This window comes from Apteryx mantelli, chromosome 8, assembly GCF_036417845.1.
Source record: "Apteryx mantelli isolate bAptMan1 chromosome 8, bAptMan1.hap1, whole genome shotgun sequence".
NCBI lineage: Eukaryota > Metazoa > Chordata > Aves > Apterygiformes > Apterygidae > Apteryx > Apteryx mantelli.
Window position 1 is genome coordinate 10925550 of NC_089985.1, and position 12296 is coordinate 10937845.

Genomic DNA, 12296 nt, shown 5'->3' on the forward strand with positions numbered 1-12296 from the left:
TTAAAGCACGCAGCTCCTAACTTGTCCTAAAGCAGCAAGCCAAAGGATCGTGGAGGGGCCACCTGGGGAAAGGAAGCCAGCAAGGCGAAGATAAGTGTAGGAGGGTGGAGGGGTGGGTTGGTTGGTTGGTTTTAACAACAAAAAAAAAAAAAAGAGGAGGGGAGTCATGAATAAAATAACTGCCCCTAGAAGGCCCAAAGCCCTGCCACCGTAGTTTGTTGCATACTTACTGTTTTATGGCATAATTGAGTGTAGTTGTACCATATGGGTTCTTTCAGCATAGTTGCACCTAATGTGCCTGATTAATGCATAGGGTCCCCCCCATAGAAGAAGCAGTGCTTTGCACAAACATTATGTAATATAGGTTGGTTCATATAAGCTAAAATGAGTAAAACTTATTCATTTTACTAAAATGGTCTTTTAAATTTTTTTTCTTTATCATGATTTGACTGCTGACCAGTACTTACCCTAGAGAAATACCTTGTGGTACTATTGAAAATGGAACGCGTTGTTTTGTTATTAAGAACAACTGCATAAGAAAGGTTGGATATTTAAACATGCTTTCAATAGAGCATAGGCACCTACCGAATTGAATGGTATCAGAAATCATTTTAACAAATTTAAAAATTGTAATGGTGGCCCAGCTGACCATTCTTCCTCCTACAGGTGAATGATAAACATAGGCAAGAAATACTTTCTTCAAATATGATCAAACTGGATAGTTATTGGCAGTCATCTGGAATGCAATGGCTCTTTAATAACCTGGGTAAACAAGAGTTGTTGCTGTTGCACGAACTTTCTGTAGACAAAAAAAATGGAATGTAAACTGTTGTAATGCAAAATAGCTTTAATATTCATGAAAGGGAGTGATGTCCACAACAGACGTTTAGGTTTTCTATAGGAAAAGCCTACGGAAGTGTTTATATGCCTAGTTTTTATAAATTAATCTCAAAAATACTAGAGGGCCTACATCAATCACTTGTGGGGGGAAAGACTTTTCAGATCCTCTAAGTGCAGCCTGGCACAGAGTAAAGATTTATTGATACCGAAAGGCAACACATCTCTAGAAATCCATATTGTAAAAATGATGTAGATCCATCAAAAACTCTCTCATTTGAATCACCTTAGGACATAAAATAGGAAGCTTGTTCTAAAATTTTTCCCTCCTCTGTTGGGGTGGAGGGGAGAAGTATTCATAAAATGACATTCTCAGTTGGGAGAAGACTGCTGACTTGCTTCTGACCTATACTTACTCTGTGATTTTTGACAGCACTGCCCTCAGTGCTTCCATTTTTCTAACAATTAATGAGGAAATTGCTCTTCTCTCCATTATTTGGGGAAATCTGTCGCAAAGTTAGGTTTTGTATTTTGTTTGAGTTTCAAAGGCACCCTGACCTGTGTGCTAGGAAACCTCTAACTGGGACTCCGTAACTGGGAGTCAGGTGAGAAGGTTCTGCCTGTACAGTTTGGCACTAAGACTGATCAGGGTAATGTCATTTCATCTACAGTTTATGTCTCAAATTTCATCAAAATTAACAAGACATAATCTAAGACCATATAATAAAACTATAAACCATGTTCTAGTTTAATATCTTGGATATACTTGGGTTTGCTACAGCTTTAAGTATACTTGAATGCTTAATTACAGTTGTTTTTCCCCTTTTTTCTGGGATAGAATGAATGCTACAACATGCATGTAAACAGGTGAACAGTCTGTGAAACAGTGGAATGTGAAAAGCTACTACACAAAACAACATCAGCCATTATTTATATTTTTATTTTCAGGTTCCTGCCAACTTGATGACTTTTGAATAATAGGCTAATTCAAAACAAAAAAGAGAACAATTTGAAACATCTCATAACTGAGAATGAGGCCCTGATGAAAAATGTGCCAGCTGTATTCTGTGCCAGAACAGAGCCTGTCAACTCGATCTCTGAACTCTGGAGCCCTGAACAAACCACTAATGGGTGGGGAATAAGTCCCCGAAGGAAAAAATGGAGTTGCAACGTGAATTGCCATGGACCATGCTTCATAATATTCTCTGAACTGACCTGTGGAAACCACTGCCTTAAAGAGTGAAAGGAAAACCAACATGAAACACCAAATAGCGTGTGTGAAACTTCTGGCGGTGCTGTGCTTGAGTTAAATAGATTGTAGCTAGTTTGAGTTTCTTTTAACTTTATACTAATTTTGAAAATAACTCACCTTTTTAGGTATTCTTAAGAAAACAAGTAAACTGAAATTTAAGCGTTGTATCAAAAGCTGGGTTTGAACCGGGTGAAAGAGGTACTACGTGTTCTAGAGATGTTGTTTAGACTATACCAGGAGTTCTCAATGGGAGCTTTCCCCAGGCACACTTAACCTGGAGCAGCAGCATTTCACTCAGACCTAAGAGTATGAGAATTGTAACAAATGCAAGTTTAATATAGCAGTAAGCTTGCAAACCTTAGTACTGTATGGGAGCCATAGTCGCGGCAAGTGGCGCAAAGGCTGAGCACTTAGACACCAAAAATTTTTTTGGTATGTTGTTACCTAATTCCTGGTTAAAACCTAGTTCATGTGTTTTGGGTGGCTGCTGTGTGAGAGAGAGACCTTTGAAAGCATTGCTGGGTCAGAACTGAGTGTTTTCCTCCCTTTTTATTTCTATGCCTTTCACCCTTCTGCACATGAAGGTTCCATGATGAAAAACACCACCCTGCTAAGTTCACTGAGGCATTTTACTTCTCTGGGTATCTATTAATTACCAGCTAGGGAACACTGTTAGTGTAAGATGTTTCATAATATCACTTAAAAGACCTACACTTTAAAATGATAGAGGCACAATTTCAAGCATTCATGTTCTCATTTTGCAATTACTGATTTTATTATCTGTCTTAGTCAAAATATATGACATTGTGCATTATTGATAACGTGGCCTAAAGCAGACCTTATGTACAGAAGCTGTTTTGATCTTCAGGAAAATACTTAATTGAACATGAAATAACTTAAGGAAGGAAAAGATGTAGGACTATCAATATTCCATTCTTGATAGAAATAATTCTTGGTCACTGAAATTACTCTCCAAGAAAATCATTCGGATTGTAAAAAGGGAGCCATGCTTTACATGTGTGTTTTATGCCTAAGAATTTGGTTCTTGCTTTATTTGGGTTTCCTTGAAGTCAGATGGAATTTCCTAGATGGTTAGTCTTTATTTAATCTTCAGAAATATCTAAAGCAAGGAAACATTGTCCAAAATATGAATTTTATATCACAACTTCTAGTCTGTGAAAAAGTAGTAAATGTTCATTGACATCGTGGTTTAGTGGCCATGAATAAGCTTGCAGACTCCACCATGATGCTGCTTTTTGAAAAGAAACAAACTATCCACCAGTCTGTGGCAGAGCTCTCTGACTATGTAATAAAGGTTTCTAGTAGTAGTGATTTATTTTGAAAATGTACAGTTCATTTATTGCATCAGAGTAGAAGCCTGTAAGTTCACTTTTTAATTTTTCCAGAGTCAAATTAATCTCTTAATGGAAATGAATAATTTCTGATTTCTGGGGGGAAAAAAGAGAAGGGTCATCCATTCTCACATTAAAAAAGAACACCAAAACAAAAAAACAAAGAACCTCTTGGTGACCTGGAATAAATACTAATAGGCTGGATTATGTTTCCAAGAGAAAACAGGAGGAGGATGTTTCTGTTAGAATTACACCAGAAGTACTGTGGGGATTTGTGTCCCTTTGCGATTTCTTACTGTTTTGGTGGGCAATGAATAGTCTCTTCGGATCCTGAAGTCATGTATTTTGGAAAGAGGTTGCTCGTGCTGGATCCCTCTTCAGTTCTCATGTCTCTCAAGTTAACCCATGTTGGGTGTATAGTAAAGACAACATCTTCATAGCCAGCAGTGTTACTGTAGTAGAATTTGCACAACTTCTGTTTGGGTCTTTCGTTTAACAAATTACTTAATGTGTGTTTCTTCTCAACAACTAAGTGTTTTTTAACAATGTGTGTACTTTTTTAAGCATTGTGGATAATAGCCCTGTGAATTTTGAATTTTTTAAATAAGCTAATATAGAGTCATTGCAGCATAACCGTATCTGTTCTTCTGTTAGTGAAAGGAAACGTGCAACCAGGAGCCACAGCCTGACATCTCTCAGCTTTGCTAAAGACAGAGCCAGATCAGAAGGTGTCACTTGTTATTGTTTTCTTTTTTTTTTGTATTTTTCCAGCTGTTTTATGTTAGATTTTTGTGGTAGGAGGACGGTGGAGAAAACAGTGCACAAATCTAGCAAACTGTTGTTACAAACTTTTTTCTTGGGCCTCCTCCTCCTCTTCATCTTTGTTTTTCCACTTTCAGAAATGCCATTTTTCACGGGACAGATTGTCTCTTGTGGGAGGAGTTTCTTAAAATATTTCATTAGCGATTGGAGAGAATAGTGACAGCACAGAAAACGTTATTGGCATTTGTTACAATGAGTAGTTCAGTGCTTTCCTCTGGTTTACCTCCTGTTTAGTTATGTTGTCCTACAGGGCACAAAAATACTGAAATGCTACGTATTTGGAGATAGATGGCCCTCAGGAAGGGTGATGGTTTTGTCACCTAAGGGAAGACTGCCCCAGTTAAGCTTTGGAAAGAATCAGACAAGTCATATACACTGTAAAGAAAATGTTCCTCTTTTTTTAAAAAAAGGAAAAAAATAAGTAAAAAATAAAACTAGTGCTGAGAAAACAAGGACAGCAGCGAGCATGTATTGGTCAGGTAAGACTGTTATCCAGACTCTCTCAGCTGACTGTTTCTCTTTGATTCATGTTGTAGTGTGTTGCTCTAAGTCTTTATCTTGTCAATAACTGCTGAAGTATTTCAGCTAATCTTTGTCACTTTAACTTGTAGTATTTTGGGTTTGAAATTAAAGATGTCCCTTACAGTTCCCTGATTGCAGGAACATGAACAAAAATCATTCAGAATAGATCTTCATAGCAAGGCTTTAAGTGTAAGTGTTAATCACCTGCTGACTGCTAACCAGTTTTGTTAGTTAAACCAACAGTCTTGGGAAAGCTTGAGCAACAGAGAATGTCTGGTTTAAAAAATTGGTGCAAATGCAGTAAAAATACATTACGCTGCTCTTACTACAGTTGTTGAATACTTACTGCTACCTTTTATCTTTCCAGCTTAATCCTTTCTAATTTTAGCTAGGTTTTTCACGTTTGGCTTCTATGCCTGTGTCCTTAGAAAGAAAATAAGGAGGTTTGTTTTTGAAAAAAAAAATAAAAATGGTAATTTGATTAGATATAGCTCATCCCAGGCATGTATTTAATTTTCCAAACATTTCATGCCATAGGAACACTGCTCTGGTTATTGTGATTCATTAAGCAGTTAGGTGCAAGTGAGAGGTGTTAAAATTATAAATGCTAAATGAATAAATACTAAATACTTAATGAAGGAGCTTTAACACCTAGCTTTTAAATTGTGTTGCAGTTAGGTTTTTTGTTTACTGTAAAAATCAAATACTGCTTAAAAGATCTGAACAGGAAAATAACGTAATGGCAGACATTATTTGTCAGCTCTGCAGCTTGCATGTTACGCAGCTCCCTAATTATGCACAGTGTTTTAGCCTCTCGCTTGAAGAATCGGTGTCTGTTTGGGGGAATCAGCTGATTAACTTTCCTCCTCGCAACTCAACTGTGCAGTACGTGAACTTTGCCAGCAAAAGTGTTTATAGTAGTATGTGTATTCGAAAACATGTATGGAGTAAAAGAAAGCACAAAAGAATACAGCAGGATTTTTATCAGTTATCTTTTCCTTAATGGAAGTAAATTAATCTAATTTTTTCTTGCAATGTCAGGCTCTTCTATTTGCACTTATACATTTGGAACAATATGGTTCTATTAATATGAGACACTAAAAATGTTAAAAGGAAATGCTTTCCCTTCCAGCAGAAGTAACTGTGGGTTTTTCTGTGCTGCTAAGGCAGTCTGGGAGGTTAGATCCCTTTTGATAAAAAGCAAATGGAATTTGTGCTTTTGGTTTAACTTTAGCAAATCTTTTCCAAATCAAGATGAGATAAATTGTGTGATGTTGTTTTTTCTGGCTCTGTCAGTGGCATTTTTCTTTGTCCTATTTTTGTGTGCTAACTCACCGACGTTAGTAGTTCTAATCTTTTTCATGGCTGGCTGTAGTATGCTGCCTGTTATAAGCATCAAGACACCAGGGCTGGTACTAAATCACATCAGTTATTTGCTCATTCTCCTTACAAGGTCAAGTTTTTAAAGTTCCATTGTTATTTAAATACTGCCCTTTTTCTTCCCTTTTACTCTAAAAATGGCTTGTGCATAAGGTGATTGGCTTGGGAAAGTTGTAATTAAAAGAATCTGTACAAGTGGACACTGAATTTGAAGAGCTTATCCTTTTTTAAAACCATTATTGTAATTTATAATGTGTCGAGAGGTGAGTGCATGGATTAAAGAGGACTTTGGTCAGTGCCTTATTATCAGCTTAAAGACTAATTATTTTATTTCAGTGCTGAGAGTATCACAACAACTGTGGACGTAGACTGTGCCCTCTACGTAGGGAAGGGGGTGACATTCCTTGCAGTCATTAAATTTCTGCAGTTAATTGTTTTGGTCAATGTAAAACAGTTGTGGCTTGAGCTGCTTTGGTATATTTTCTGTATTTGAATAGTCTCTCGTTAGCAAAGTGCAGCACTATTTGGTAGCTTGGGTTTTTACAGCTTTTATCAAAAATAGCTCAGGCTTCTTTATTTTTATTTGGAATGCCTTAAAATAGGTTTATTGGTGGGGAGGAGAAGGAAAATTGAAAAGGGTAGTACAAGTCATGGTCTAGAGCATATGAACTTAGAGTTTGTTTTACTGGAAATGAGCATGCTTTTCTCTCTCCCTTTTATTTGATTTAAACATTGAAGTGCATAACCCTGAAAGGATTTATTCCTTACAAGCCTTTTGTTAATTTAAAATAAGTAACTACAGGGAAAATTGTTTGGGGAGAGAGAAGGCTTGAATAAATCTATCTTGCCGTTTCTCAGTGTCCCATAAGCTCAGTTTTGTAGGCTTGCACGTTCTGTGTCCGGCTCCAACACTACGCGGAGAGTACTGACCTTCGCTGCAACAAATGCCAGAGGTTGTTTTAGTAGCAAGACTTTAAGCTTTTGAAGGAGAAATGAAAGAGAGGATATGTTGTTCTTAACCTATTAAATGTTTTGTTTTCTTTTCTTGGAATGCACCCTTATAAAAAGCATAGTAGTTTTACTGTAGCATTGGTAAATTTAGATGCTGGAAAGGGAAGGATAACTTTGAAAATTAATCATATCCTTTCTAAGAATCTTCAAGACAATAGAAGGGATTAGGTCAAAGGAGAAAAGACAAATTACTTAGTTTAGCCATGCATGTTACCAGACAGAGCTGAGAAATTTTCTTGAGGTTATGTTGCTAAGAAAAGGGCTGTAATGCAATGGCAGTTTCTGCAGATCACGGCGTGGTTGTGGCTGTTTGCCCGATCTTGCTCTTGAGTGACTAGGAGCATCATAAGTATTCTGTTCCCTTTGTGTGCTTGATTAGCATATTGTTTCTTTTTATTTCGGTAGGTTCTGGCCTCAAAATGTTTCCTGAGGTATTTCTTGCCATTCCAGGACTGTTCACAGCTAAAACTGAAAAGCAGTATAGACTGATTTATTAAACACTGAAAGAAAGGGTTTCTAGGGTGCCTGTTTACAGAGCCTCTAGCTCCTTGGGCACAGATGGATATCCATTCAAATACTACTGTACTGACGTGCGGAGAGCTCCGGGAAATCATTTATCTCTAATAATCCTGTTAGGACCAACCATCACGGGAAGGGGGATCAAGACTGTCATACAGTAAACACAAGCCATTTTTAATATTCCCTGCTGATGTGAGGTATTATAGTGATTGAGCGATTGCACTATGATCTCCTTGAGTGATGTGCAGTTTCGCTGTCCTCTAGCCTTTTCTTTTCTTCAACTTTTTTAATACTTAAGTGTGTGTGTGTGTGAAAATTGTGTGTTTGCATAAGCTAGTTTAAATGAATTTAAGTACAGGTTTCAAAAATCTTTCCTACTAAAATAAATGATTTAAAATATGGACCGTGTCTGAAGTTTTAATTTCTCATTTAAAAAAAAAACCCAAAAACCTGCATTGATATTGCAACCAGTTTTGGAGACATGGAATTTGACTCTTTCAGAATGCTGCCTGAGATCGGCTGGAATTTATTTGTAGCTCTTTCCAATGAACCTCTGAAACGTAGCACAGAAATACACCACTGTCAGTTGGTACGCAAGAAATCCATAACCTAGCAGGAGAATACAGCTCACTGAAGAGACTTGGGTTTATTTGCTTTTACAGATCATTCTGTTAAATCATTTGAGCACGTCTTTTTCTCTCTGTGATAGCGTACAGTTTATCAGATGTTTCTTCTTTTGTGTCTCTACACATACAGGTATAATAAATTAAAGTCACTGCAAGCAGACCTCAGGCAGATTGGTTTTTTAACCTCCGGAGCAACTACATGGAAGGTAAACTAAAAAGGAAGAATTAATTAATAACATGCAAAGCATTCAAATTCATCTCCTTTTTCTTAATGGAAGCATTCCTTTCAAATGTATTTACAAAGTGAGAAGGGAAAAAGCAGACTTTCCCCTTTGTTATTTCCAGATTATGGGTTTGAAGAAATGCCCTGTGTCAAGAGCGTAAAAAGAAATGGAGAATTAATTTGTTGGGGGATTGAGGTTGTGGTTTTTTGGTGTTTTTGTTTTATTGGGGTTTTTTTTCCCCCCCTCCTTCCTTTTCCAAGCTCCTTCTGTTGCTCATGGGTTTGTGGCACACAGCTTTCAGATGAGTTGCTTAACTAAGCCTCGGTTGCCGATTGCCCGCTCTCGGGCAGACCGCAGCCTGGGGCCAGCAGCTGAAAGGCGCAGAGTAAGGTGACTCGTGGTTCAGATGCCTTTCCGTGGAAAAGGCTTATTTTCTCCCCTGTTTCAGCTGCATCTCTCTCCACAACAACCATAGTGATTCTAAGTCTGGCTCTCTCCTCCTTTAGATCCATCGTTTATCTGTGACTTCTGTCATATCCTTTCTTGCCTTTAAATGCTACTTTTTGTTTTAGGGAGTGTAACATCTTTCTACGGTGCCTGATAGAAGCAGCTGGAGTTTGAGTTCTCTGAAGCAATTTTTTTCAAATCGGGGAAGTTATCAAGGAATCCCATGGTCCAGTTTTCTTATTTTCTTGTCTGTTGGGCTGCTGCTTACAGGAGAGGGCCCCCAGTAGACAAACAGGTGGGAGAAAGGCATCTAATCTCTTCCCTGCTCACCGAATGGGATGGTTTGGGTTGCGGCTATACTTCCAGCTATCTCTCACTGGGTGCACATCCTAGTGAGTCAATCAGATGAAGGTTTTCCTTTGAAACTCTAAGTAGTATGGACTACTGCCTTCAGTTTTGTAACTTTATCTCTTCGTTTTCCTTCCTTCATTTGAAGGAGCCCTGGGGAGGTGGGGGGGAGAGAGCTTGAGTCCATGGGAGAAACCGAGGAACTAAAGCACAGCAAGGTACTGGCAGGTGCAAATAAGCAAGATGAAAAGAGTAGATTATAATTTTTCCTTGTTTGTAGTAATCTTAGTTTTTGTATGTGATACCATTAGGTAACAAAAATGTAAGCAGATGATACCCTTTTGGTGTGAACTGTATGCCTTGAACAGTGTGGAGACACGTTTTTGTAACAGCAGATAAATTGCATACAGAAGACTGAGTCCATGCTTCTAGCTTGTAAGTAATATTTTTGTTAATTTTTATTAAGTTGAGCATTATCTTTGGAAACGTATACATCCTTATGTAGGTAATATTTATCTTTACACTAGCATTTGCCTATGGTGCCCAGTTTTTGTTCAATTTGGGACTTGAAGAAAAAATTCAGATCCAAACTAAAAACTTCTGCTTTTCTCCCTGAACTAGTTCAAGAGTATGTTAGCTGCTGCTGTGCAGAACTAGCCTTTGCTAGGACTGATTAACTTATTCTTTAAAAAAAGCAGTTTGTATATAATGTTTGTAACATGATAGAGGATGTCAGAGGAATTGATAAACAGCTCCAAGGCATAAGATGATGCAACTTTTGTTCTGAAACATTCAAAATGGCCTGCCCAAAGGTGATCTACAGAGGGAAAAATGAAAGTATACTTTTTCAAATTAAAAAAGGCTTTTTGTGTAGCAAACCCCCTAAAAAGTCCCAGCCATTTTTAAAGCTAAAGAGATATCTCATGTAAGAATACAGCCAGCAGTAAAGTGCTAATATATCTTTAGTTTTCTTTCCAGGTAGGAAAATATTTCGCTTTCCTTATGGAGAAAGGATAAGGGGTTGAACTGTTTTAAGGTCAAATTAATATATCTAAACATTTAGGTAATTCATTGCTCACTGAAAAGGCGCGCTGCAGCCAAGGGTAAACTGTGGCTTGTGTGGCTCGCTAACTGACTGTGCAGAATTTCTCTAATGTTTTAGGGCTGCTGTCTGGAATACAGAAGCAGCTCGTTCTGTAGATGAAGATATATGGAAATAGTGTGAGCAAGCGTGAGAACAGGGAGCCATTGCCGCACACAGGCGCAATCCCAAAGCAGTGGCTTAGAGAAGAATTTACAGCATCGTGACTAGCTCGGTAGCAATAAATGATAGTACTGGGAAAAGCGTATGCAAATTCTAAGCTTCCCAGTGCTGGAACACTATGCACTTTAATGAGCATAAACCTGCAGACATGTAAGATTTACTCAACGCAAAGCAGTCTAACTGGTCCTTGGAATAACTGCAATCTATTACAACTTTTGACTCAGGATATGTGCTATCAGCAGGCACTTCAGGAACCTGTGACTTGTGCTACATGTCCAAAATATTGAATGTAGGCAGTTACCGAAATGGAGCCGCTCTCCCCAGAGTTCTCCATCGGTCTGAAATTTGTAACACTGTGTTACTCCAGTGGTTCTTTCGTTCTAGTACCCTGTCTCTGATACCTGCACCAGGGTCTTCCGAGGAAAGAGTGAGCCTACAGCGTGCAGCTGTGGGGTGAGCTTTAGAAACTTCTGACACTTAGTGATTGGTTTATGTCTTGAGAGCTTTATAGGGTTTTTTCTTTTTTTTCTTTATTTTAATGCCATCTGCTATGATGGTAGCTGTAATAATGGAAATGTTCCTGCTAATCTCTCAGTTTTCCTGGCATAATCTGCCTAAATGTGCATTAATGAAAATTAAAATACTTCTGAAAATAAATATATTTGAGAGATATGTTGAAAAGTTGAAAATAACCCTTTTTAAACGTAGACCGTTTCAGTCATCCGGGTTACAGAACAGCCCTGCAAACAGCTCTATCAGCACAGCTGAGGGGAGCTGCAAATTGTGGAGCAGGGAGGTGGGGACTACTCAGGCTAGATTAAATACCTCTCCAAAAGAAGTAACACATACCAGCACCACTTCTGATCTTGTCTGACCCAGAAGCCTTTGCAAGTGTTTAATTGGCAGTACGAGGGATTTCATGGGAGGTCTGAGCAATCCCACGATCCATTGCAGAATGAATCTCTTACTAAAGACTGGACAGCAAAGGAATGGCTGAAGAATAATCTTAGTCCTTCTAGGAAGGATCCCGTTTATGAGGAAGCATATATGAGAAGGTCTATACTTGATAGAGTAGAATGCTGTCTGCTGAACCTCAGAAGCTATGGGAAGGGAACTTAACCCCTTCCTCAGGCCTCAGCTGGCTATTCGGCTAGTACTGAATTCCAGTTTCCCATCAGAAACAAATTTTGGTTTATGCAAATTAATGTTAGTGCTGGTGAAAGGGACCAGGCAGACCTAGAGACCTCAAAGATTGCAGAACGCTGCCACTTTACTCTGCAATATATTGGGGTGATGACTTGGAGGGACCGTATACAACAGCATGTTCATCATTTGTTTGTACTAGACATGTTTGACACTTGCTAGCAAAGTGCCAGATAGAAAATAAGGATCATGTTCTCAGTATACATGCTCAGTATTAATTTAACTTAAATTCTTGCTTTCAGTAGTATCCGAATATAAGAACTATAAAGAAAGAATCCATTTTTGGTGCCTCTGGCCTGTAGTAATGTACACCACCAAAGCTGTAGAAGAATTTTTTTTACATGTCAGCTGAAAGCAAGGTTGTATCTAAAGCTCTTTGTATGAAGCCTGCTTTATTGTAAATCGCAAGGTATATTTGGGGAGGGGACAGAGGGAAGGGTGGGGGGATGTGGCGCTTTCTGTGCAGGTTCAGATGGAATGGTTTTCCAA

The 12296-nt window shown here is 38.3% G+C and overlaps 1 protein-coding gene across 6 annotated transcripts in view; it reads left to right on the plus strand.

The window, feature by feature from the left end:
- RALGPS2 (Ral GEF with PH domain and SH3 binding motif 2) overlaps positions 1-8096 on the plus strand; it is a 136001-nt gene extending 127905 nt beyond the window's left edge. For all 6 annotated transcript variants that reach the window (XM_067300593.1, XM_013943251.2, XM_067300590.1 and 3 more), the window contains one exon: positions 1786-8096. In XM_067300593.1, the coding sequence (XP_067156694.1) occupies positions 1786-1815 (30 nt within the window). In that variant the 3' untranslated portion in view covers positions 1816-8096. The remainder of the gene's footprint in view (positions 1-1785) is intronic.
- The last annotated feature ends 4200 nt before the right edge of the window (positions 8097-12296 follow it).